Below are 27,304 nucleotides of genomic sequence, written 5' to 3'. Positions count from 1 at the left end.
TTGTTTATTTTTACAAATGAGTCTATGATGCTGGATTTTTTATACTCCCTCCCATCACACATGCTCACATGTACACACTGTAACATATTTATTTCCATATTTTAAATGCAAAATTATTAACCACTAGTTAGATATATCCAAAATATTGGTCACTTTGTTAGACACACCTGTTCACCTGTTCAGTAATGCAAATATCAAATCAGCCAATCACAGGGCTGGAATTCATTTAGGCATTTAGACATAGCAAGCAAAATGGGAAACAAAGGTGATCAAGTGACTTTAAGCATAGCATCGGCTGGTCTGAGTGTTTCAAAAACTGCCAAGAAACTGAGCTTTTTTGGCACAACTATCTCTAACTTTTACAGAGAATGGTCCAAAAAAGAGAAAATATCTAGTGAGCAGTTCTCTAGTTGTAAATATTTTGTTCATGCCAAAAGTCAAAGGAAATGGCCAGAGTGCTGATAGGAAGGCAACAATAACTCAAATAAACACTTACTGAAACTACGGTATGAAGACAACAACACATCAAACTTGAAGTACAGGGGCAACAGCAGTAGAAGAAACAAGAATCTAAGGATGCATTTCATCAGAGTGGGATGACATAAGATTGGAAAATGTTGCCAATTTTTTTTTTCTTTACAGTCTCAGTTTCTATGGAGACATTTGGATGGGTGGGGTCAAAATTTGGCATAAACAATATGAAAGCACAAATCCATCCTGCCTTGTATTAACTGTTCAAACTGCTGGTAGTGGTGTAACAGTTGAATAAATGTTGTGGGAGATTCACATCACAGATGTGCAGATGACATGATTGTACTTTCTCCATATGTTTGTCCTGTTTATATCTCTTTTATAATTTCAGTTTTCGCACACTGTGCATTTAAATGGGGGAACTGCTAGGTATGGGCTACCCTGTACAAATGAAAGTTGATTTACTTGCCTCAATTAGTGATCCTGGAGGAGACATAACAAAGACACGAACTACAAATTTCTTGCTGTCTGCTGGTGTGAGTGTTTGGTTAGTAAAGTTTTGTGCAGCTGTTTTACCTGCTGGTGCACCATCAGCCTAACACAGCCCAGTGCTTGAGGAATCCATGTTATTGAGACAAGCTGTCAGTACCTACTGACTAGGGGGAGACAGAGAAAAACAATAACACTGCAAGAAGAGGGCAGAGGGGAGCACGAAAGCTAGGGATAGCTCAAGGGACTGTGATTGAGACAGAGTGCAAGTGATGCATAGCTTCAGCTATGATGTTCGTGACTGAATTCTTGACATGTTTTACTATCTTGTAACCCTGAGCTGTGTTGGTAAACTTACCGTCGAACAACTCTGCAGATAGTATCACTTTAATATTACCTTTTGCCACTGGAACAGTAAACACGAAGCTGTAAACTTGCAGATGATGGGCTCTAAACTGTAGCTTTAGAGATAAATCGTGTATGTATAAAGCAATATACTTTAACAGAAGGAATAATATATTTGATAATGAAGGGAATCAGGTGTCACACTAAAGGTTCTACTACTGTAATTTCAACGATTTTTGCTTGTTTTAGCTCATCTTGGAAGGATCTGCAATAAAGCAAATTTTTGTACACTCTGTTCATTATCTGTTCACAGTCATGTGGTTTGCAGTATTTCAACACAGACATTACTTATTTGATGTCTGTCATAACTCCAGCATTTGATGTAGCTGTTCTGACTCATGGATGAGTTAATGTTCTTTAGGAGATTGAAAATGGGTTCCTTTCACATTTGAGTTCCTTATTTGAGCATCTTTCAAAAAGACAGTTTTGTGGTGGTCATTTCTCTGTGCCTATAGGGATGGTGTGAGAAAAGTGTATGATGGGTGCATACTGTTTGATTGAGGTGTGTGTCTGTGACTCAGCTGTCATTGTCTGTTGAAAGAGGCTGTAAATCCAACTCCAGACACGCTTTCTGTTAATAGGCTTTTTATGCCTGGTGTAAATGACAAAAGGTATGAAGTTTATGGTTTCTTTTAAATATATGCACATACATACTCGCACAGAATTAACATCACCTCTGTCCTGCTTGAGTCTACGCATGATGACACAAAGTGTTTCTCATATGGCGTTCTTCTGATAAGAAATGTTTACATGTTTTAAGAGCCATAGTCTTTTACAATTGCTATATCATTGTTATTGCTCCTATGTGTCTTGGTTAAAAATGAGAGATTTTCTGGAGTAATTCGTGTGCACATAACTAAAGTGAGAATTGTACTGAGTATAAACATATCATTTGTTTGAGAAGAGAAAAGTACTTATCAACAATATGTATCATGGGTGCATATTACTGTCATTAAATTTAAAATGCATTTATTTTTTCTAAAAAGAAAAATAAAGTCTCAGTGCACATTTATAACAATAATCATAATGTTCTTTTTGTGCCATTTTCCATTAAATGACTTTTATGACTTGCAAATTATAGCATTCTTTTGTGTTATCTTTATTTAACACAGCATTCCAAATTTTGAAATTAGGCTTGTAGAATTGCACGCAGTATTGTAAAAAGGACAAATTGTTGGAAAGCTTTTGCAGAAAATCTGCTAATGCTCTGAATTTAAAGCAAGTTTGGTGCATTAAGGTAAATTTACACACCATTTGGCACATGAAATTTTCATGTGGTCTGCCAGCGAATTGTACTGCTGGTATTTCCATTGAGTTTTGTGAAGCGTTAGAAAGACTCCGTTTCTTTCTCACCTATTTTTGCTTTTTTTCTTACTAATACACTGGGGAAAACATTTTTTGAAACCCTGCTGAATTCGTAAGTTTGTTCACTTACAAAGAAATGAACAGTCAGTGGAAATACCGAATATCAACCAAAAATTGATTTATATAGCATTGATTGAAATAAGTATTTGTTCTCCAAGCAAATAATAACTGAATATTTGTTAGCAAGCACAGTAAGACGCTGCTTGTAGTTGGTCACCTGGTTTGCACACATCTGACGAGGGGTTTTGTCACTTTCCTTGGCTTTCTAAATCCTTTTAGTTTCTTGGCTGCTGTTTGGCAGCTTATAGCTCCCTCCACAGATTTTCCATAGGATTGAGATCTGGAGACTCGCTAGGCCATTCCATGACTTTAATTTGCGTCCTTAGCCGCTCTTTGCCTTGGTGTTATGTTTTGAAGACCTATTCACAACCCATGTTCAGTCTTCTGGCTAAAGGAAGGAAGTTCTTATCCAAGATTTTACACTGCATTGGACCCTCGGTGCATTAAAGTCATCATGTACCCTTAGGAGAAACATAGCCTCAAAGCTTAATGTTTCCACCAATGTTCTTGACTGTGGGAATAGTATGCATTTCTCTTCCTCAACACATAGCAGGTTGAGTTGCCAAAAAGCTTGATTTTGGTTTCATCTGACGCAGCACATTCTCCAAAACATTCTCTAAATCATTTAGATACTCAATATCATGTCATGTGCGTTATCAAGCAGATTTGCAGATTTCAGTCCATTACAGCGTAGTGTGTTACCAGTGGTGTTCTTGAGGACTGTAGTGCCTTTTGATCATTAACAAACTCCTATATAGTTTTACGCTGCACCCCGTCACCTTTTCGTGATCTTCATCCCCTTACGAGGCAAGATCTTGCATGGAGCTCCAGACTGAGGGCAACTGATGTCCATTTTATATTTCTTCCATTTCCAAATAATCGCACCAACAGTTGTCACTTTCTCACCAGCTTCTTGGTTACAGTCTCGTAGCCTGTTCCAGCCTCGTGTAAGTCTACAGTCTTGTCCCTGACATTCTTTGACAACTCTTTGGTCTTGCCCATTGCGTTGGAGAGGTGGGAATAGATGAAATTGATTCTGTCGACGGGTGTGCTTTATACACATAACAAGCTGAGATCAGGAGTGTCTGTAATTGATTGTGTGCTTGAATGTTATGTGCACCACACGGGCATAGAGACAGTTTTTGAGAGCCAGAATTCTGGTTGGGTTGAAGTGCATCAAATCCTTATTTCACTCCATGACATGCAACTTTTATATAATCTGTTTATTCTGGATTTTTTTTCACATTCTGTCTCTATAAATTAAAATAAAACCACGATAAAAATTAGACTGTTCAACCTTAAAATATTTCCCCAACTGTATATACAATTATTGTGTTAAATTTTTTAGTTGCAAAAAGGTTTTTGGTTGACTTCTTTTTTCTTTATCCAAGCTGCCAAAACTCCAATTACTTGCAAAAAGACTTGTTTTTTGCCCAAGTGAAGGACTGATTTGGCGAATGATGAAATGAATGGATGAATGATCTTGTGTCTGACTGGATCCAGTAGATCTTTCAAAATCATTGCATTGTGCACTTTGTTTCCATAGCAACTTCAGATTTCTCTGCAGAAATACTAGTTAAAGGACAAAGAGTAGATACCTCCTTTTTGAGAGCTACAGCTTTTGAGAGCTACAGCAAGCTCTCAAAAGCTGGTACCCAAGAAAGTGGTTTGACATACAGCTAACTGCTAAAAAAGCCTTGACATTTTCTTAGTGAAGAGATAATAAAAGATTTCAAAGTTCACAGAGATATAAAATAAATATGCTAAACCTATAAAAATGTCTTTTATCTGCAAAATTGTGCTTTGTCTTTTAGCATGACATCAATTACTATTGTAGCATCCTAAGTAAAACCTTGTTGTTCTGTCTTTAAGGTCACAGAGAATGAAAAGAAAGTTGCTGGGAGAAAAGAGAAGAAGGAGGCGGTACAAACACCACCTCCTGTCATCATGTTCCCAGGGTCCGGTCGCAACATCACCAAGGGTCTACGAAGACAGAAGAGGGACTGGGTAATCCCACCAATCAATGTGGCTGAAAATTCTCGAGGACCGTTCCCTCAGATGCTTGTCAGCGTAAGTGACAGATTTGATTGGCCGCGTCGCTGATGTGTTCTTAATTTACAGCTGGGATTTCTTGAGGGCATTTAACAAGTAAGGCTGATTGGGATATGTATAATGGATGGTGATAAATAACAGAAATACATTAGCATAACTAGTTTGTTTGCCACATCCTTGCAGATGATTATGCTGTGTTCCCCTGATGCAGCTACAGCCACAATGCCTTACGGTATTTAAACAGCCCTGATTGACCCTGAGAAGTTTTCCCCTTAGACACCTAAACAGCAAACTCTTGCACAGTGTGAGGTCCCATAGGGTCACAGTGAAGCTAATGATTGTTTATTCCTTTTTTATGCATCTTTTCTTTCCTTTATCAGGTTATTTCAGAAAGGTTGCTTAAGGTTCAGTTCTATTTTTATAACTGTATAACAATGCAATTTGTCACAGAAGTTTTAGTGAAGCCTCTTGTTTGATATGAGAAGAAAGCATGAAATCCTGCCATTCTCAAAGTCAAAAGAGTAGAACAGTATTTCTTTTCTTCTGTGCCCTAATAGGCACATTAGTTTATTGGTTTAGAACTTCCTGTAAGTAAAGAAGCAGCAGAAAAACATGAAGAGTGTATAACCATGTCTTTGTTTAGCATTCAAAATCAGAATTCATCAACAATTACAGATGGAAAATTTATTTCTGTAAAACCTTTGCTTTTTTGATAAGGCTGTAATTACACGCTATATATAAGTGCTGCATGTCGAAGGTTAGAGGCTGAGCCCGCACACCTGTCGAATAAATTAATAAATAAATGTTTAACTTGCTGTGCAAAGGCTTGAGTTGCAGGAGGTTTAAAATTCAGGGATTCTGTCACAACAGAATGTGTGGTTTGACTCGCTCATAGGCAAGCTCTTGACTTTAAGATTGCGGTGCACGCTGTAACTCATCAAAAAACATTCCACAAGACTGCTGCTTTATTCGCTGCTGCTTCTTTCCTTCTCTCTTTATCTGGAATATCTAGCCATCAGCTTTTCCTTGCTGTTTACAAAACTCTCATAGTTTATCTCTTTGGGGTTTAAAATTGTGCAAAAGAAGCAGATTTTTCCTATTGTTTCTGTTCTTTGTTTTTCAACTGGGTTTCATCCAGTCCCCAGGGAAAAGCCTGGGGAGCTACTTGAAGGAAACTTTTTTTTTCTTCCATAGTGAAACAAAAACATCAAGTCAAAGAGGAAGGAGTTTGTAAGTCTGTGTTTTGGAGTGAGTGCCTCTACAGCTGGACTGTGTCCCATCAGCCTGGCACAGTGTGGCTTTCTCATCTGAGCCTGCTGAGCCCATGAGTAGTGCTACACCAGCAATAAACTGGCCAGACAGTTCTTCTATTTCCATGAGCTGGTCAGAACCAGAGAGAGACAGAGGAGATGGCGAGGGGGAAAGAGAGAGAGGGTATCAAAGGAACATTTGGAAGCATAGTTTGCAGCCAAACACAATTCACTTTGTGCGGTAAATAGGTCCGTCAGGGGCTAGTGGATTGCTGAGAGCTGAGCGTTTCGAGCAGAGGAGAAGTGATGCGTGTTGATGCCTCTGTTGGACTCTCAAGCTCCCGTCTTTCTCTTTAATGATGACTGGAGGGCAGGAAAGGCCATACTGAGAGCTAGAGATTTTAACAAGGACACAGGGGTGGACGGCATGGGGATAATTTTGCCATACTTGTTTATCTGCTTAGTCCTTTCTAATAACCTACTTTGTCCTCTGTTGAGAATTCGGGCTTTTATGCATCTGTTTCTGTTTCAAAAAAATGAAGCAAAAATGCATATTTTATTCAATAAAAAAAGGTCTCGAAGCAGCGCTTGGAGTCTTTCGGTCGCCCTTCAGTTGCACCATTACTCAGTGTTCTGTGCACTATGGCTGTGTGATGCTACTTCTAATGGTCTGTGAAGTCAGTCTCTTCCTTAATGGGTTGTTCTGTCATCCAAAACATCACTGAGTGACATGCAGGCAGTGGCCTTCCCGACCATCCTAGTACTTTTCTCCCTGCCCTGGCCGAGTTGCCATCAGTTGGACAGGTGGGGTGACAGCAGCCCTCACCTGTATCTCTGCAGGTCTACAGCACTGTCACTTTGATCACGCTAGCACACGATTGGGCAGGTGTCAGGACAGAGCCCTTACTGATTGGCCTCGCAGCTCGCAGCCTGACATGGCTCGAGGGAAATGTTGACTGCATAGGCAAAGTTATGGCAGAACTGTTCTCCTATCGGTCTCTAAAGTCAAGGCAGTGACAGTGGAATGTTATTGACTGAATTTTATTAATAGCTGTGCTGAGATGACGGCTTCAGAACCCTGCACTCCCCTACTGTACATCAAGTTGTTGTGTACATGATATCACTCTGTGGTTGAATGTTAGACCTTATCAACCTCTAGTGTCAGAGTTGTGAGACTGAATGTAGCTATTCTTCCTTTGCCGATAATGGCCAGTAGTGCTTCCTTACAACAAATGGGCATGAGCGCTGCATAACTTGTAACAAAAGGATAAAATGGAAGGCTAGCAAAGAGAGCAATTGAAAGGATACAGAAATACTGTTAGCACTGTTCTAGACAAAACAAAGAGATCCAAAAAGCCTATAACAAAGAGCGAGCAGAGTAATTTTTCACAATAAACAGGTGTTCTCTGTCGTTTCTTTCTTCTATGGCCAAACTTCCATCAATAGTATGTAAGGGACATTGATTTTTCACAGGGGCTTTTTGAAACCTTTCATTGATTCACACACTTCTCCTACAGCAGAGTGGCATCGATTTTTTTTTTTTGCTTGGGTAAATAAAGACTCAGCGTAACCACCCAACTCCCCCCAAATCCCTTATTCGCCCCAACAATTGCTTAACCCCACCATTAGAACAAGCATCAGCTAAAAAAAGAAGAAACCCCTGATGAAACAACAGCATAGATAACGAGTAAGACCATTTATGATTAAATGTCTGAAATGGTTTGGGTTGTTTGTTTGTTTTTTTGTTGTACTGCTGCCGGTTGAAAATAGCAAAGAGTATAAACACTGGTTTTGTCAGAGTTGCTGGTTGCCTGACAGGCAAGGTTTTAGTACCACAATGGAAATATTTTTTTATCCAGTATCTTAAACCTGAAGTCTCTGCAGTGATCCAGTGACAGGTGCTGTCACCTAGGTTAGACCCTCTTGGTCAGCTTGGCCCTTTCTGTGTGGTTCTGCCTTGTTGGACTTCTTTCGTCAAAAGATGTTTATTTTTTTCCACTTATCCAATTCAGGCTCACAAACAGGCCGAAGCCTATCACAGCTGCCATAGGGCAAAGAGTAGGGTGCACCCTGAACACATAGAGACAGACAACCATTGGTACTTACACCCAGGGCCAGTAATTACCAATTAACTTAACATGCATGCATTTTGACTGTGAGGGGGAGTCAGAGTCCCCAGAGAGAACCTACACACAGGCAGTGAGAGAACCAGCTGGTGGCTTTAAACCCAGGACCTTCTTGTGCTGAGACAACGGTGGTAACCTCCGCACCACTGTGCTGTCTGGTTAAGGACATAGGTTAAGTTGATTGGCGCTTCTAAATTGTCAGTGGATGTGAATTAGATATTACTTAAAGTGCATAGAAGAAAGCGTATGTCAAGATGTGATTTGCAGTTTGATGGACATTGGTCACTAAGATTTTAAACTCCTTTATAAATGCCAGTACAGATAGTGACAGTGATCACACAAATATTGTTGCTGCATTCTTGACTAGTGTTAAAACATAGTGGGCCTTTTTTAAAAGGTTGTTCTCTTTTTCATCAGATACTTTGTAGACGTTTTCACCATAGCTTTTGTTGTACTGTAAGTTGCTATCCTTACTGCCTTTATCACTACAGTTGTTCTTCTCTTCAGCTCCAGCAAATCAATCATTCCTATCTGACATAAAGCGCATCACAGTTGAGGTGGCAGGGTGGGTATGTCACCACAGGCAGCAGATTTAAAACCGTGCTCCTGGAAAATAGAGATCTTTTACTTGTCGCTGATAGGCTTAATCAGCATTTTGTGAACTCGGATCACAAAGGCATGAATGTAAAGGCAGTCAATTTGCATAGAAAACTTCCACACTTGAGCTTTAACATAGTAGACACAAATAAGGAATAGTGAGGTTTTGTTTTGCTTTTTTTTCCCCGGACATGTTCTGGATTTGTGTGGACTACAATGAGAAATGACAGCTTGTGTGAATTAGCACGCTATGGAGGTGTGGTACGCACTGTCACCTTTGGTTGGACTTCTCTCATTTTTCTTTAGTGCTGCCGTTTTAGGTCTTTAAACTCTCAGCCTCATAATAAAAAGCATTTTTCAAAATATGATCAAAAGATGGAGTCAGGAAATAAAAGCCTGCGATGAGAATGTAATCAAGTAATCGTGCATCAGAACGTCAACATCGCCGGTGTCAGGGCAGATGTGGTCACACCCCAAGACAGTCTGTAGTTATCCTTGTCCTCACTCTTCTCTCCCCCTTTCAGCGTCTCTTGCTTTTTCAATCCTTTTCTAACCTCCACAGCTCTGGGTAATATTCTAGTGTTTTGTTTAGTGGAGATATTGTTTTGAGAGAGAAGACATTTATTTTGCGAGCTGGACTCAGGGATGTGAAAAGAGTGCAATTTCAGCTAAACTGTTGTTTTTATTGGATAATATTTCTTTGGAAGAAAATTTTTCTGTCTGCTGGCTCTCGTTCAGACAAAGAAGCCAGATATTCCGATAAAGTGCGGTTGCATCCCTTAGTAACCACAGACATTATATTGACAGGAATACCACGGTGAGAAAGAGCAGCGAGGAGAACAGTAAGCCAAACAGATGGACTCTTGTCTTCAGTCACCGATATGATCAGAAAGCCTTTTATTGGACATCATAGTTGATTTGTCATTTGTTTCAGTATTTATTGTAGCTATTTATTTCCTGCTAGTAGATTTAGACCCTGTAAGTTAAACGCTGACAAAACACTGACATTTGTATCAGATTATTTGTGTGTTGCAGTGCATCTGGTTATGTTTATTGCACTCGCTGCAGCACCTGTGCTCCATTTTCTACATCTCTCTCTACGGAGCGTGTTGAGAAGCGTTTTTCGAGCAGAATGAGAGAACTCCCCATCGCACCCCACCCCCGAGGTGTCTCTGCTTTCTCTGCGTACATTTACCAATGATTAATGACTGCTCCGCTTCACTAACAGACACAGCAACAACAACAACAACACCACCAGAAAAACAGACAGAAAAAAGAAAGGAATCTTAAAGAAAATGAGGGACAAAAAGTAGGGACTGTTCCTCATTGTATAAGTGAGCTGGAGCTAATTGCACTGGCGAATAGATGGGTGGATATGACTGAGAGAGAAGGGAAACAGAAAGAGGGACTGTAGGGCTAGACCTGGATCAGAGGCATGTCTGTGTTTAGGTCTAACAGATTTCCTGGAGAACTGCTGTTCACAGCCTCTTCCCTTGAGTCTAATGAAGCCTTCTGGCACTTGCCACCCCACCACCCGGCCAACACCAGCACTGCACCGCTCCAGTCTTCCCCCTTCATCTTCGCTCCCTCCCTCCTGCCGAGACATATGCTCACAAACACACACACATTCAATCACAAACAAACATACGGATGCATACACAGGCACAGAGAAGAATTACTTGTCCTACACAGAAAGCAAACAAAGGATCAGTAAAGCGCATGTGCTGCGCTCTTGCCTTTGTATATGCTCATTGTTTGGGGTTTTGTTTGGTCGCATTTCGGCTTTATTCCTGAACAAAGAGAAGGGAAAGCAAAGCCAGAAAAACAGGACTCCATCTTGTTTTGTTTTGTTTTTTCAACCTAGTCCACCAGAAACAAAACCACAGGATGGTGAAACACAGGGATGCGAGTATTTAAGGATCACAGCCCAATCCAGAGCTTGGCCACTAGGAAACCACATTGGTCCCCATATGGAATGATTTATAAAAGTTGAAATGCAGAGGCTAAATGAATTCAGGCTGCAAAAACATTCAAATTTGTGGCTACAATAATTCCATCAAACACATGAAAAGTATGTGCACAGCTGTATATGTACTGGAGCATTTTATATTTGCGTGCCATGTTTTGTCTCTTATTATTCCATTGTTCTGATGCATCTACAGTATAAAGTCTGCTAAAGGCTTTAGCAGACACACACACACACACACACACACACACACACACACACACACACACACACACACACACACAAGCACATTCTATCAAGCTGGAGAAGAAAAGAAAGAAACAATAAATGTTTTTCAGATAAGGGTGGCCCTCCTACAGAGTATTAAGTGGAAAGAAAAGGCAGCAGCCTCAGTCCAGGATGGAGAGCACGAACAGTCATGTCAGCATTTCATTTGTGCTCATTTGTCTTTACGCTGTAACGCATCTTGGCCCGTTTTAAACTCTCATCTTTTTTGTTTGATTTCACTTCCCCGAGAATTCACACGAGGTATTTCCTTTCCAAACCCCAGCTGTGAATTTTCTTCCAGCACAAACATCCAGTGTTTAGTGACATTGAAGATCATTTTGCTAGAAATACAGTTTGATATTTTCTCATGCTCTTCTTTTTGCTCTGCTCTTTAGAGAATTGCTCCAAGGATGGAAATGGCACTCAGCTGGTTGGCCTGTCTGCCACTTTAGTGATTGATCGATCCACCACTTTGGTCCAGACTTGAACATACCATTACTACTAGATGGATTATCATCAAATTTTATGCAGTCATTCATGGCCCTCAGACAAGCTTATTGATTTTGGTGATCCTCTGACTTTTATTTTTGGATTGTTATTTTTTAAATAAAATATCTCAAACTATTTTCCCTGATTGCCAGAACAAGCTTTTACATCTCCCCGGGATAGATTGAAAAGCCTTTCATCTCGTAACCTTTCTTGTTGTGCCATCGTTTCCATTATAGTTCATCCACAACTTTGCCTTAAATACTGTATATCATATCCTTTTCAGCCTCCTCCTTTCTATTTGCGTTCAATGCTAATTGGTCAATTTCATTACACATTAAAATAAGGTTCATTACTCAAACACCCAAAGTGCTGCATGTGCATGTCATGGTAAACAATTTATCTTATCTACTTAATAAAAAATGATCATCGCAAATATTAACTCATCTGCTCATGCACAGCTACATCTACCTTGGGTCATGCGAAGGTAAATTGGAAGCATTCAGATATAATTCATCCTTTTATTATTTTTTTCAATGAGTTCATGTGACAGCTGGGACGTAGCTGGATATCGAGTTACGATGGCACGAGTAAAACACCAAAGAAAGTTGAAAGTGCTTTACATTGTTTCTCCTGCTAATGGAGTCGTTGCGATGGAAGAACACCCTCACTGCTGTCTTTTTTGACAGGTCAAATCATTAATGAAACATTTGACCATAAAAGCAATTTGACGATCTTCTGAACAGCATGAGATCTCAATGCTATTTAAAAAGGGGTGAGCAGCTACAGTCACATTAATATCTTATGCAAGGAGGTAGTGGAGGACACTATGAAGAGAAAAGCTTTAAAGATTCTTTAACAGAACCATTTCAGTATGCTTAGTTATGATTCTCATGAATAATTCCCGACATTCCTCAGAGACTCCCACTCTTTGTACAGTAGTCTTGTTTTGGCATGTACCCTGTGAACTTCATTTCCTTTCCTCTAGTGAAATTAGTGCAATCAATGTAATTACATTTATCAGCACTAGGAAATTGAATCTTCTACAGTGTTCTGGTATTGACTGGAAAACTAATTGTTCCTACATTTGTGTATTTGTCAACAGCATTTGGCCTTTGTTTCATCCTCTGCTTAGTAAAGTGAGACTGAAATGTAATTTTCACTGTTTAATATCTCATTATTTTTAAATTAGTGGCGTGAAGTCCTGGTAAACATGTTCATCAGGCATACACAGCGGGGTTTGTTTTTCAAGAGAAAATTTTCCAGCCATGGCCTTGTTGCACACAACGAGGCCCAGAGCAGCTACTACTAAGGCTTAGCTGTGAGAAAAAAAAAACAAACAACACAAAACCTCCACCTCAGCCACCCACTCACTCTTGCACACGCACAAACAGCAGACGCAAAAACACACACATATTCACAACCCCAATGTATTCCTCTCTGATATGACATCAGGCAGCACCAGGCAGGCTCCCTCCTGGGTTCAGTTGGTGTTAAATTAAACAGTAAATCATCTCACCAAAAGACACAAGAGTTATGTGTGAGTCAAGGGCAACAGTTCTAGGCTCTTTAATAGGAGATGAGGAGGACTTTATGAAGGAGATAAATAACAGCTTAACAAACAGCCTCTGTCTGGTCCCCTGGAGGTTGGCCTCGGCGACCCTGTGGATCAGTAGGATGAAGGAGAGCCAAGATTCTGTATTTCTCTAAAGACATGAAAAAATAATGAGGAGTAAAATTGGAAGAAAGATATTCAGAAGGGGACACGAGGCGGTGGGGACCAGTAATGAAGTGTTGGGGACAAAGGGTGGCTGCGATTGTTGGTCTTATGAGGCAAGGTCGGTCGAATGGAAAGGACAGGTTGACAGACAGGCTGGCGGTAGAGCAGAAAGGAAGTTACAGAGAGAATCACGCATGCAGACAAGTGGGTCAAGCCGGCAGACAGATGAAGACAAAAGACATGCAGATGCAGACATGGCAGTTGTCCCGTCAGGTGATGCTTTCCCCCCACCTCAGCTCAGTTATGTCGGCATGTTTTCCCGAGAGACAGACATTACGACATAAAATCAGATTCATCATAAAGCAGCAGCTTTTACAGGGAGTGAAGAAAGGAGTAATAGTGAGGAGAAAACGTCCTTGGGCATGTTACTGAGTTGAATTAAAAACGCTTTGGGATGCAAGTCATGTGATGTAATATTCTTATTTTATTTAATGTGCTGGTATTTTTCCATTTCCTCATATTTAACTCTCCCCCCCCACCCCCCACCCCTGAAAGTAAAATGTGAAGGAAATCAAAATTGAGGCCTGCACAAGAATAATCTGATCCCATATACTTTGTCACTTACAATAAAAGGTTTCAGTCAGAACCTTTTCATGGAAGCATAATAGATACTGTCATGGGATGATCTTGTTTTTGTACAGAGGCAACTGTGCACACAGACAAGATCACAAACAGACACACACAAAGACCTGGTACAAGTAGGAAAACGTGGCTGTGTACGCTTGTAATAAAATTGCTCACAGTGCAGTAAAATCTCCCACAACCTCTCAAGATGAAATAGCTCCTATGATAAACAGTTTAGCACCAGACCAAAGAAAAAAGTTTCCAGGTTTAGCATTGTGTTTCACTTGTAAGTATTGCTGGGCAGTACACCCTGTTGATCCTTATACATTTTTATTTGTTTTTGATTTCCAGGAGAAGAGAACATTTACTCCTTTGGCTCAATAAAAGATTTAACGCCTCACATTGTTCATAAAACCGCAATGTCATTGATGCATAGCGCTTTGCACAGCGCCTTGCATCACGGCGTATAGCAGCTGAGCTTGCTGGTGCATTTCCAAATTTTCAGAAATGCTTTCCTGATAACTTCCGGGAAAAGAAAGAGGTTCGGAGAAAGTGGCCTCTGTGGCTCTAAACTGTTTTCTGATTTTTATCAATCAAGGACTGACAGGCCTGCTACTTGTCAAAAAAACTAAATCCTCTTGTACACCAGCCATCTGTAAGTCATCCTTATGGTACACGTGCTGTGCTCATGCACCAGCAAAAACCCACAAGCACGGATCCGCAGACACACATGGCTGTACAAACACACACACACACACACACACACACACACACACACACACACACACACACACACACACACACACACACCTCTTCACTCTTCCAAGGTTCATTTGTCAAGATGACAGCTGGACTCTTGCTGAGGAGAAGTTTGCCAGGCAGAATCCCTCGCTTACTTAGTGGGAGCCAGAACATCCTGGGAAACATTCTGACACACAGAGGCTGCAGAGCCATCGTGTATGCGTCTTTGTCTTTGCATGCATTATGTGTAAATGCACAACTTTTCCAAACGCCCAGCAGCACCATTGCAAGGTCCAGCCCCTCTTCAGTTTCTGCCTGTGCTTGGCAGGGGCAGACTTGGCAGGGAGCAGCACATTTTGTCAGGCTTCCAGTCAACATCAAAAGTGCATACTGCTCCCGCCTCTACCCGAACACCTTTCCTCTTTTGCCTTTTTACTCACAGCTGTTTACCTGTTTACCTTATGATATCTCCAAAGGGTTTCTCCCCGTAGGCTTGGAAGGAATGTACTGTAAGCGTTTTCTTCCAAACAGCCCTTCAGCAAAAGTCCACTAGAAATGCATCTATGCAGTGATGTAACTGGGTGTTTCTTTGACAGAGAAAATTCAAGACAAATTTCTCGCGGCATATCTTCCCACAAAGGTCGCATGTCTGGTCGTCGGGGAAAATTCCGTCCACTTTCTCACAGCATGTATATATTTTACCAGACGGTTGTCCAATCATACAAGTTGTGGCAACTTCTCTGCATTTACTGTTTCCAGGTTTCTAGCCAAAAGGGCTCATGTTCTGCTACCGAGTTCTGCTGATGCAGTGAGTTCAGAGCCACTTTTATTTTCTCTCCCTTTTTCTCACTCTCCTCACTCTTTCTTTCCTCCATTTTCCCTCTAGTCTGCATTTCTCTCTCTTCACTGCTGCCTGATGGATTTAGAAAGTGAGAGGAAGAAGGAAGGAGAAGGGATGTGAAAAAGTGGTCTGTGTATGGTGGACAGTGCAAAAACTGTATGTGCGTGCGTATGGATGGAGGTTGGGAGGGGGGCAGTAATGACTGGGAAAAGTGCAGCGGCAGCAGATTTTGTGCCACTGTTATTCTCTCTCTCTCTCTCTCTCTCTCTTTCTGAGCCTCTCTCTATCGTACAAGCCTCCGACACTCTTTACTCTAATTACCCAGATTGGGTTTCCTGGGGATAAAGAGACGAGGCAGGAAAAGGGAGTTACAGGGGGTCCTTGATATTGTCCTTGTCAAAGCCCAGGGGGGCGACTGGAGAAGTCATTCATGCATCCATCACACTCCCAATTTTACAATTTAATCAATCTTCTAATGAAAGAGAGGGCCAGAGATAGAGAGAGGGAGAGGGGTTACAGTGAGATAGCAGCCCTCACACTCTCACCCCTCTAAACCAAAGCTAAGGGGTGCGGCCACTCTTTGTCTGCCACTACAATGGCTGCCTTATTTTCATTCTCCCAGCCTGGAAGAGGAGCGTGAGGAGGGCGAGTCATTCCATTGTTACCTCTAGGGAGAATAGCACCTCTAATTTGCCATAAGCCTTCACTATTAAAGACCAGACTCTTTTCACACTGCAATAATTGGAAAAGTCATTCACTGCTTAACTTCTATTACTCCATGTTATTTTCAGTAATGTGGAGGAAGATCTTTTAATAATCTCACCTGCGTCACTTCTAGCTATCATTCAAATAACACAAAAGCACCCAGAGCATGCTATCTCTCCATTTCATTCTCTCACACACTGAAATATACAACTGAACTGGGTAAATCTGTGATTGCATCTTTCTGGTCTTCTGTCCTCTCTGTGCCTTCCATAAATCTGCCTTTATATGGTTTATAGTTGTGTTGGGAAAGTTAAAAAGCAACTGTTTGTGTCACTCATTTTTTAAAGGAAATCACCGTCTTCAGTCACAGGTCATGATAAAATCACATCATAGTACAAAAAAAGTCTGGTTAAATGTCCGCGGGCATCCTGGGGTGCCGGTTTAGCTCAGTGTGTTGAGTGGGCAGCCACATGCCATACAGCTGAGACTGTCCAGCCCGGGTTTGAGTCCGATCCACGGACCTTTGGCGCGTGTCTGCCCCCGCTTTCCCGTCCTTTCTTCACTGTGTCTATCAAATAAAATTGAAAAAGGCCACAAAAGATGTTCATGGCCATCCAACAATAGTAGTAGAAGAAGCTCATAGGTAAAAAGACTTACATATAATGTAGCTAAACCACAATCAAGTGCAAACTCAGTGAGTCAAAGACATATTTTAAACAGGAACAGGTAGATCTTTTCATGCAGACTGCATTCAGTCCTCGCCAACTAATGAATACAAAATGATATTAAGCTTGTGTTTTATGTTTAAAGGTGTAAGTGCATTTTTGAAAATCCCAAATTCAGACCTAGATACCCAACATCACTCCTGTCCTGCCTTTTGAAGAGATACAATGCTCAACATCAAAGTCTGAGCAGAAGTCTGTGTTTTAAAAAGGCCACAGGAAAGCTCTTAATGCAGACACTTTCCTGACTCACAGCAAAACACACAAGGTGCCTTTTTATCTCGGAGCGTGCACCAGAGTGCATTTGACAGATGGCGTGTGTATGTGAAGTGCAATGCCACCTAAAAACCTTTCTCTTGTAGAGGCTCTTTCTCTTCAGTGTTAACCAGTCTATTTGTGACCTGTTGACCAATCTCTACATTTCTTGTGTGCCTGTTAGGCTTTACTGTCCTGTTGAAGGAGTGTATCTCTCTCTTTGTTCCTATTGGCATTTGTGTTTGGAGTAGCAATCCCTGTTTGTTGGGCTTTAGAGCTGTGAAAGGCCCACCTTTCAGCTCTTTAGGGGTTTGCTGTGACTTTTCTGTCTGCTAGTTACAGACTGTTTCTACGGTCCTGGTGTTCACTGAACCAGCGTCATCCGTTGAAATACCAGTGGACTACAGAGCACCTAACTGACACGCTCGTGACAGGCCTGTGTGTGTGTTTGTGTGTTTCTTTTACATAGCATATCAAAGTGGCAGAATTTCATTTTGATATATTTCATGACTCAAATTCAGTGCTGCTTTTTACGAGTTCATTGTTTTTGTTATTTATTTTTTATGTTTATTTAGTGTATTTATTTTATATACTATTTTAAAATCATTTACACTTTATTAGGAACGCTTTGCTAGTACCTGGTTGGACCCCTCTTTGTCTTCACAGCGGCCTGAATTACGCTGTGGCATTTAAATGACACTCATTTATTATTTAGGGGCCCAGTTTGTGCCATGAAATATTACCCCCACATCATCAAACCATCACCAGCCTGAGCTGCTAACACAAGTCAGAATGGATTCATGTTGTTTATGGTGAATTCTGACCTGATCAGCCGAATGTTGCAGCAGAAATCGAGACTCGTGGTTTTCCAATCTTTAGTCAAAATTTGGTGAACTCGTAAAAACTGCAGTTTCCTGTTCTTAACTGACAGGAGTGGCATCAGGTGTGTTCTTCTGTTGCTGTAGCCCAACTTCTTCGAGCTTTAAGGTGTAGTGCTGTCAAAGAGTTTGCATAGTTTGGTTACAAAAAGGTTAATTGAGTTACTGGTGCCTTCCTATCAGCCTATCAGTTAAGTAGTGCGATCATTCTCTTGTCACCTCTGGCACCAATGAGACATTTTCTTCCAGAGAACTACTGCTTACTAGATATTTTCTCTTTTGCAGACCATTCTCTGTAAACCCAAGATGGTTGTTTGGGGAAAGTCCCAGTAGTTGAAGACACCATGTACACAGACCAGCCCATTCCTTTATGTTAATGAGCAGTCAAACAGATGTACCTAACAAAGTAGCTGGTGAATGTGTAACAGATTATAGACCCTGAATACTTGCATTGCTAGTACCGCTGAATAACTCATTCAAGGTATACTTTTTGTTTACTTGTTTTCTAAAACTTTACTGTAAAGGTGACTTTTCATTCCTCTGAAAAATCAAATATTTTCATAATGCCAGCATATTTGCTTTTTGAAGCTAGCAGGATGATATCATTCTTAAAGCTGCGAGACAATTCATATCAAAGCAGCACCTTCCTTCTAATGTGTTTGAAGTCGAATATTTCATTCAGCCGACTGCAAAGGGATTTCAGTGTTCGCCTGGCACTGTTTTTATTGACAATTTTTACTGTGGATAATGTTTTTTATGTATGCCTCCATCCTCAGGCATGAAAAGTGACACTAGACTATTTCTTTCTATGTTAAAACCACTGTCAACCACATCTGATATAACTACCAATGTAACAAACTGCTGCTGCTTCCTATGCAGATGAAATCCAAGTTATGTTGCAGTGGTTATTGTTTTACTGAATGCTATAAGTTTAAATGGAGAAAATGTAGCCGAGGTCATTACTCAAACTAAACGAAAATAACCAACTTCAAGGATCTTTGTAATTTCTGTGATAATTCACAAAGCTTAAAGAAGTTATACCAAAGCAAGTGGCAATTACAATTCTCCATACATGTTAACCTGCACATTATGGTAATTCCTGCGTGTATTTTAAAATAACACAATATTAAAAATCCCATATGTACCCATGATTTTCTTTAGGGTTTGTTCAACAAGTTAAAATGTACCGAAGTAAATCGATGTGGCCCCTTTCATGTCAGACAGGCTGTCATAAAGCTCCTCGACTGTCAATTTATTTGTGCATCCATCCTTTATATTACAAGTATTTTGTGGCCGCAGACCAATATTGTCACTGAAAGCTGTGCTTATTTCAATCTTACTAGAAAACTGCTGCTAAACTGCTAGTATTTGATGGTAAACTGATTGGAGAGCAGGGTGGAAGGCAGGTTGCTGCTGACTGTGCTTTCACTGCTCTAAAATCAGTTTCTAACCATGCTTTGTGTAGGAACACAGCTAGCATTAGCAAGTGAACAGGCTTCAGTGGTTTAGCGTCATAACAGAGAAGTTTCCTGTTGCTAGCCCTCCTTGGTCAACATGTGTGATACAGAGAAGATGGGGCATGTTTTATTTCTCATTTTACTTAAGGAATTGCTTGAAAAAATCCTCCACTACTTGTAATTTTCAACTATTAATAAGTAATTGTTGGTAGTATATTAGATATGTATATAACTATACTGGTAATACGATTTTACAGTTCTTCATGATTCACAATTAAATGTACAGACTTTACATACAGGTACACTTCTTGCACTGAGTTAAAGTATTTGACAGATCACAGAATAGAGTATAGCAGGTTTGAAGCTAGAACATCGTACTTCATAATTCAGAAAGAGCAAGTTATCAAAAAGCTTGCAGTATGTTATTTTAAAATGCTGGACGGTGGATAAATATTGAAACAAAGGACTTGTCAGTCTCCTGTCTCATGGTTTTTGTATTTTTTGTTGACTTTAACCACTGTATTTGTTAACAACAACATCTGTTAACTACAACATCACTGATTTATCACACGTGTGTAGGATATGTTCCCATGTGTCAGAGGGAATAACAAAGGACACCATGAAAAATTAAATATGGGATTAGTTGGTCCTGAAGCCTCCAGGTATTTTACCTATTTGGAAATCATTGCAAAACTGAGTGGGGTATTGGAATGCACCCCGATATCAAACAGATGGGGCCTGAGCCACATGACCTCCTCTCCTCCCTGGAGACCTGGAAAGAAGACAGACTACACAAACACACAAGCAGCAAAAATCAAACACCACTCACACATAGGATAGCATGCATACAAGGGGCAGAGAGATGCTAGAGGAGGCTGAATTTCTTTGAGGACCAAAGTCCAAATCCAGAAAGAATGAGGCACCAATGGCTAAGGAAGTGGGAGGCCAGCACAGAGAAGAAAATATTACATTGAACAACACCGTGAATAAAATGTCTATTGTCTCATAATTTTCTGTTTTACTAACATACCATCTTTGCTGTTTGTGTAAAAAGTACCCGATTTAAATCTTTAATCTTCCTTTCTGCAAGCCACATTTTCCAAGTGACTTCAACTTTTTTTATATTGGCAGAAAGACTGCAAACTGAAAGTGTGCTGCATCATCAGGGTCTGTGTACACGGTAAATTTTATTTGGAGCCCTAAGCCTCTGCATGTTTCTCTCCTTTGTTTACTTATGTCACTTTGCTCCTAATCTGCCATGGTGAGAGTTGCGTGGGCTGGTGAAAAGCCTCAGTGCTCTTGAACACTGGTACTGTGTAAAGCAGGAAAGTTGTCTGCTACCTGAGTTTGAACTAAAAACTCCTTCAAACCAGAGTAACCGAGACTTGCTACAGTAATTCAAACTATGCTTAGCACTGTTGTATGGTTTTAGAGTTTGTAGAATAGTGTAAAGTATTAAACAGCATGAAATATAATAATGATAAACTTAACAATTAAACAGCAATAGATTCACTTCCACTTAGATGTATTCTTTGATAGATGGTGAAATCTGGTTTCCTGTTGGATTCAGCACAACTGGTAGATTTGTTTTAACTCTATATTAAGATAGTGGTTAGATGGGAGTGTAATGTATGGAATATTCCAGTGGGAAATAAATAGCAGTCTTTGAATATAAAAAACACAAGCCTAATTTCTCTATATTAAAATGAGTAAAGAACATGGTAGATAAAACACCAACAGCTCAAACAAATATGTGTCAGCCAGAAACTTACTTTTTTTTTATCAGTGGAGTAAAAAAATGACATAGCAGTTTCAATTCCCTGTAAGATGAGGTTATGAGTCATGCATTAAAAATGATTCTAAATACACAAAAATGAAAAACATGAAAACTGTTTACTCAGCTTACCGAGACATAGCCTTTGTTAATGGGTCAGAGACAGAATCTGTCATGAAATACATCAAACTATTTTCGATAGTTTGTATTCAAGCTAATTTCCAAAGACAATAAGTAACTGCTGCCACTGCCACAAGATGGCAGTAATTTACAGGATGGATGCAAACAAGCACCATGAGATGAGCACAGATGTTGAGGTTTCACTTTGGTACATTTTTATTCATGTCGGTTTTTATATGTCACTGGGCAAGCACTGTTTGCCTTGCTTGTCCTAACTAAAGGTCTGTGAGTTAAACTGATATTGAATTTATTTGATTTTTTCTGCCTGCAGTTGACCCCATTACTCCACTTTCTATTACTTTGTGCTCAGAAACAAGCAGTGACAGAATTATGTACATTTTTAACTTGATGCCTAATGTTTTCAAAGTGGAAGCTCGATAAAATTTATGTAAAGTTAAGAGGTCATTTAGATGTGAGGGTACTACAGAAATTAATGTAATAAGCCACTTCACACATTTGAGGTTATAAGGAGCACTAAATACAATCAGAATGCATTACAATGCATTACAATATAGAACCTTTATTCTGTTCATTTCACTTAATAAGTTTTTCTTAAACTTCTGCTTTTCTATTTCTACATGTCATCTTTAGGTTGTGTAGATGACACTTCCACAGAGTTGAGGTTTAATCTTTATTTTTTAGCAGTTTTGTTACCTAATTAATGTGTTTTTGACGCTGTTGAGTAAGTGTTACTTAATTGTGAAAACCATATTCAACACTATCTCTAACTATGTATAGTTATCATTCCGACTAACTGAGCTATCCATTTCATAAGCTGTGTTCCTAATCTTGCATAGTATAGATCATATAATTTTTTAATTTTTTTTGTGGTTGGATTCAAATACTCTTTAGGACAGCAGTCCCCAACTTTTTTCGCGCCACGGACCGGTTTATGCCCGACATCACGGACCGGCCTTTTAATGTGTCGCGGATAAATACAGCAAAATAAAACTAGTACCGGTACCGAAAAAAAGAAGATTCATTCATAACACACGTGAAAAGACCCAGGAAAACCACGTTAACAATAAAAACGATAACAAAATAACGCTGAAAACCGCTAAAAACCCTGAAAACCATACATTTCACACCTGAGCCTCAACTCTCGCGGCCCGGTACCAAACGACTCATGGCCCGGTACCGGATATACTCTACGCCACTATTAATAATAGTCTTATGTATTTGTGCAGTGACATATAGTCATAAATGGTACTAGTTGGATACTTTTTAAATGTGATAGTTAATTTTTAAGCTAGAATTCATTCATCTGCACCCTGTGGTGGTAGAATGGCACTTTTGTGTTAATCATTCTCTTCTCTTCATCTTCTCCGTTTTCCCCGAAGACTCGGTGGCATGATAATTTCTCATTTGATTCAGTTTTGCCTGGCAGAAGGGAGCTAAGCTCACTGATAAGATCTCCTTAAGAACCAGACATGTTGTCAGTAATGAAGGGAATTGCTTTGATCCGTCGACAAATAGGTCATTTAGACAGTGTCTGGTTTCTGATGCCGGATGATACAGTCATGACTCTCTCTCTTGTTCACTCCCCGTCGCTGCCTCTTTCTCTCGCCGATATCACTTTGCTGGGAATTTCTCTACTAGTCTCTCTCTTGCAGAAAAACTTATATAGGCATTTAACACAAACTGCCAAGACAACAGAGGAAAGAACCGAGGAAAGGAACAAAAAAGACAAAGAATGAACTGAAAAACAGTTTTGGATTATTATTGATACTCCAAAAACTAAATCCATTCAATATTTAATATTGAATGATGTGTGAGTTTGTATGTTTATGCGTGAGTGTTTCTGTATGAGGTACAAGATAGTAAGTGTAGCAAGATGAGAAAAGAGTTTCTCCTCTTTTCATTAAGTAAACTAGAAAGAATTTATACAGTTATGAGAAGCTCTTTGTGTTCACTTCATGTCGTGCTTTTTTCAACACATTCCCTCCTCTTCTGATGTAAAATGGCAGAATGATAGTGAGAGCTGTTTGCAAGTTAGATGACATCTCGCCTATCACAATATTCTGGGATAGAAATAGGGGAATGATAACATACTTGGCAGAATCTTTGGTATCCCTGAAGACGTTACAGCTAGCCCTAGTATTGTAAGAAAAATCACATTTTTTTTTAACTTGGGTCTCATTAATTAGGAATGCGTGGATTTTTCTCAAATAGGGTAACACGTACTCATTGCCTTTATTATATGCAGACCAATCAACTTAGCCTGCATAGTAACCCTCAAAAGGCCTGTACTAAGCCAGGAGTCCAAAAATTGGAAGCAAAAGAATTTTCAAGTCTAAACCTTTCTTGAGATCATTAGCTGGCATAAACAAAATGTTTGAGCAGTGGAGAAAACACAACTGTTCATGCTTGAATCCTCAAATGTATGCCCATGCAACCATGCACAAATATTTGGTAGAAACAGATGAGGATAAGGACTCTGGCGTCATCCCTCAACAGTCTTAAACGTGTCTACGTGAACGTCGTGGGCGGGAAAGCTAATTGGTTGGAATGACTGTGGAAACATGCAGCTGAATCCCTGTCTCCACCCCAAGCAGGACGACTTGGAAACGGGTGGGAAATCAGGGGGGCGTGGAAAACCCAAATGGAATTATGGAGAGCTATCACTTCCTAACTGGTGAGGATTTATACACCACTGCCAAGGCCAACGGATTGAAGTAATTTCATTTTTCATGCATGGCTTCTGTCCCCACAGAGACCTGAAGCAAAGAGAGAGAGTGATGAGAGAGTATAGCAGAGGGGAGAGATGAGAGGAAAGAGAAGTGGAGATGAGAAAGAGTGACTTAAAAAGGAGAAGGGAAGGCAGAGAAAAAGAGAGACAAGGAGAGGGGAGGAGAAAAGGGGGTGAATTAAGAGAGGAAGCACTTTGGCAGTCAGATGTGTAATAATTGCTTGTATTTTCTAATGCGACAGGAGAGGTATAGCAGTCTGCGTGCTGCAGTGTCTTTTTGCTTTGGCTGTACCAGAGGGTAATGACAGTACATTGAGAGTTCAGCTAAGCTGCTAGCTGGATATTTGTTAGTTTGTGGGTGTTTAACGGCTAGAGTTTCTTTGAAGTAATAGCAGTCAATGCCTGCAGCTCGTTAATTATCATAGCTGTCAGCAGTAATTCACAGAGATATGTGCAAAGCATTCTGACGTTCTCCTCCTCCTATTCCCTAAAGAAAGCACACACACGTACATGCATGCACAAATAGCATTAGTAGGCTGGTATGACAGTGCTTCTCGCATTAGAGGGAAGCTGTCTATAACTGATCACATTTGTTTGATTAGAAAGACACACCTCTACCGGATTCTTCAACCAGAAAGCTGAGTATAATGTTAATGCGAATATAGAGGAAGGGAACGGAAAAAGTTCTAATAACAGCTTCGATAATGGTGACAGGTTTTTATTCTACCTGTCGTAAGAGTCAGGATGACATCTGCCTAATACTTTGTGTCCTTCCCTTGTCCTTGTTAGTTGCTTCAGCTATTTTCTCAGCAGGGCAGAATTCCTGGTGTGTCAAAAGTGTAGCTAAATTGGTTCCTTGAGTGGTGAAAGACGGAGACAACTTTGGACAGTCTTCCTCTTCTGGTGCACTCAGGCTCTTCACTGAAATAGTCAATGATTAGAAGAAAAAGGGTCGACCATTCCTGCGCGTACGCATGTGTGCATGTGTGTGTGTATGTGTGTGTGTTTGCCTGCATACCATAGAAAGTGTATGATTGATTAATTTTGATACACCAGCTGATTTTTCGGGTTGCCATGTCGTTAATGGACAGTAATGGGTTGCTTGGAGTTTTGGACTTTATTTGGACAATGAATTGAAGAACTCCTCCAAATGAGTCCCAATTACACAGCTCTTCAGTCCAAATCACAGACCTAGCAGTGCACTTAATGCACCTATTAGTTGCCTATCTGGCAAGGAAAGCTAAACCAAAATGCAGGGCTATTTTTTAGAGAACGTTTTACTTCCCTTGCCCCACAGTTATTAGATGCATTTCATCAAGTGTGCACCTTATTTTCCTCTGGCCTATTTTGGCCTCTGCAAAATGTGTTTATTGTTATGTTTGCTGTTACCTAATTACCCATCACTTACAGAGACATACTTTCACTTTCCTACGTAATAGGAAATTCAGATTTTTTTTCTTCTTTTGACGAATCTAAATTCTTCCAAACAGAATGCACAGCACTCCCTGTGGCAGCACTAATGGAATCCTTGAGTACCTAGAGGTTACTGTAGAAATGCCAAGCTTTGATATGTGTGTGTTTATAGTTATAGCACTCATGATGTGAGGAAATTATATTCCACAGCTTGATGAGCATTAGGTTTAAGAATGTAGTGGTTAAGGGGAGGTTAAACCTTCAGGCAGGGTCATACTATAAAATATCAGTGAGTGCAGAGTCTGACACCTCAGAATCAGCTGATTTCTGTTCTGTCTTTAATATAAGTATCATTCAATGATACCTAATATGTTGTGGACAATTTTACTTTCATGATATAAAAATAACTGTAAATATTGCAGGCAGCTGTTTTTAGCTAAAAAGACTAACCCTCTGTATGTGAACTATTGCGTTGATGTCAAAGACCACTGTTAAGGTTCAAAATTGAGGAGGGAGAGTACAAACCACTCTTGGTCCAGAAGCTCTTTGGTCAAACAATGATTTTAATGAACACACGTGTGGGAAGACACTCTGTACGCAGACAGCCAGTAGTCCTCGACTTAATCAAAGCATGAACAGATATTTTATAGCATCAGGGTTTGTTTACTGATGCCCCTTCATGCGTCACCGGTACATTTTATACATAGATCAGATCAACATCATCATGACTTTTCACCCAGAAAATCATCTTCTATTTTCATGGCTTGGTACTTTCCGTTCTTGTCTCAAAGTGAATTGTTCCTCTTTCTTGTCTAGACATAACTGATCTCTCCTCTAAATAAGTCTAACTAATATGTGTGTATGTGTTGACCTCACATGCTCTTTGTGTCACTTCTTAACTGTCTGTGTCTCGTCCTCAAATGCTCCTCAAAATAACCTACACTTAGACTCTGCTTTCGGTTTCAGTTCTGCAAAAGGCACACTCTGCAAACCTGCAACTTCCTGTCAGCCTGCAACTTAGTCTCTCTGAAAGACACACACTGTTTAAACATCTGAATGCAATATAAACTCCAGATTATATTATTAATGCAATGGTAATGATGACAATTATTTAACAATAGCAGTAAAATAATTTCCCTGCTCCACACCACATTAACACAGATTCTGCATATGTTACTGTGACTTTGCTCCTTACTCCATGGAAACATTATTACTTTACTTACAATTCAATCCACTATACTTAGCTACATCTTTAATACAATGATAGGAAGAAATGCCTGCCAACATCCAGTTGAAATTGATGTGAGCCTCCTCTGTGGTGTCAATGCAGTAACACAAAGGGCTTAAATGTTTCCTGCTTTGACTGTTACATAGCCAATGACTGCTTCTTAGATTGAATTGGAGATCTGCCATCATCCCAAGACTCAGACACGAGAAATTAATGTGAGGTAATATAATGTCCCCACGGGTGATGAAATGTCATCTCGGTGTCAGTTTCTTTTTTCTCTGATTGTGTGTCCTTGCATGTTTCCAGTGAATAATATACAATAGATGGTTTTTAAAGAACTGTATATCATAAATCCTTGAATAATAAACACCTCACACTCAATACTGTACAAATAGAAGTAGGTTGCCAATGGAAACTATGTTTTTTTTAGTGTAGCTTCCTGGATGCAAGAGAGAAATAAAGCCATAAAATCAATCAGGTTAAAGAAGCTGCAGGGATTAATAAAATGTAGTGTGTAACTGGGATTGACTGAGCATTCCTTTT

The 27,304-nt window shown here is 40.0% G+C and overlaps 1 protein-coding gene across 2 annotated transcripts in view; it reads left to right on the top strand.

Moving 5' to 3' along the window:
- Positions 1-27,304, top strand: part of LOC101477622 (cadherin-4) — a 241,770-nt gene that overhangs the window by 168,077 nt on the left and 46,389 nt on the right. For both annotated transcript variants that reach the window (XM_004546200.4, XM_004546201.4), the window contains one exon: positions 4,663-4,860. In XM_004546200.4, coding sequence (XP_004546257.1) covers positions 4,663-4,860 — 198 coding nt within the window. The remainder of the gene's footprint in view (positions 1-4,662; positions 4,861-27,304) is intronic.

This window comes from Maylandia zebra, linkage group LG20 (genome assembly GCF_041146795.1).
Source record: "Maylandia zebra isolate NMK-2024a linkage group LG20, Mzebra_GT3a, whole genome shotgun sequence".
Taxonomy (NCBI): Eukaryota; Metazoa; Chordata; class Actinopteri; order Cichliformes; family Cichlidae; genus Maylandia; species Maylandia zebra.
This window is presented reverse-complemented; position numbering and strand designations above follow the sequence as displayed.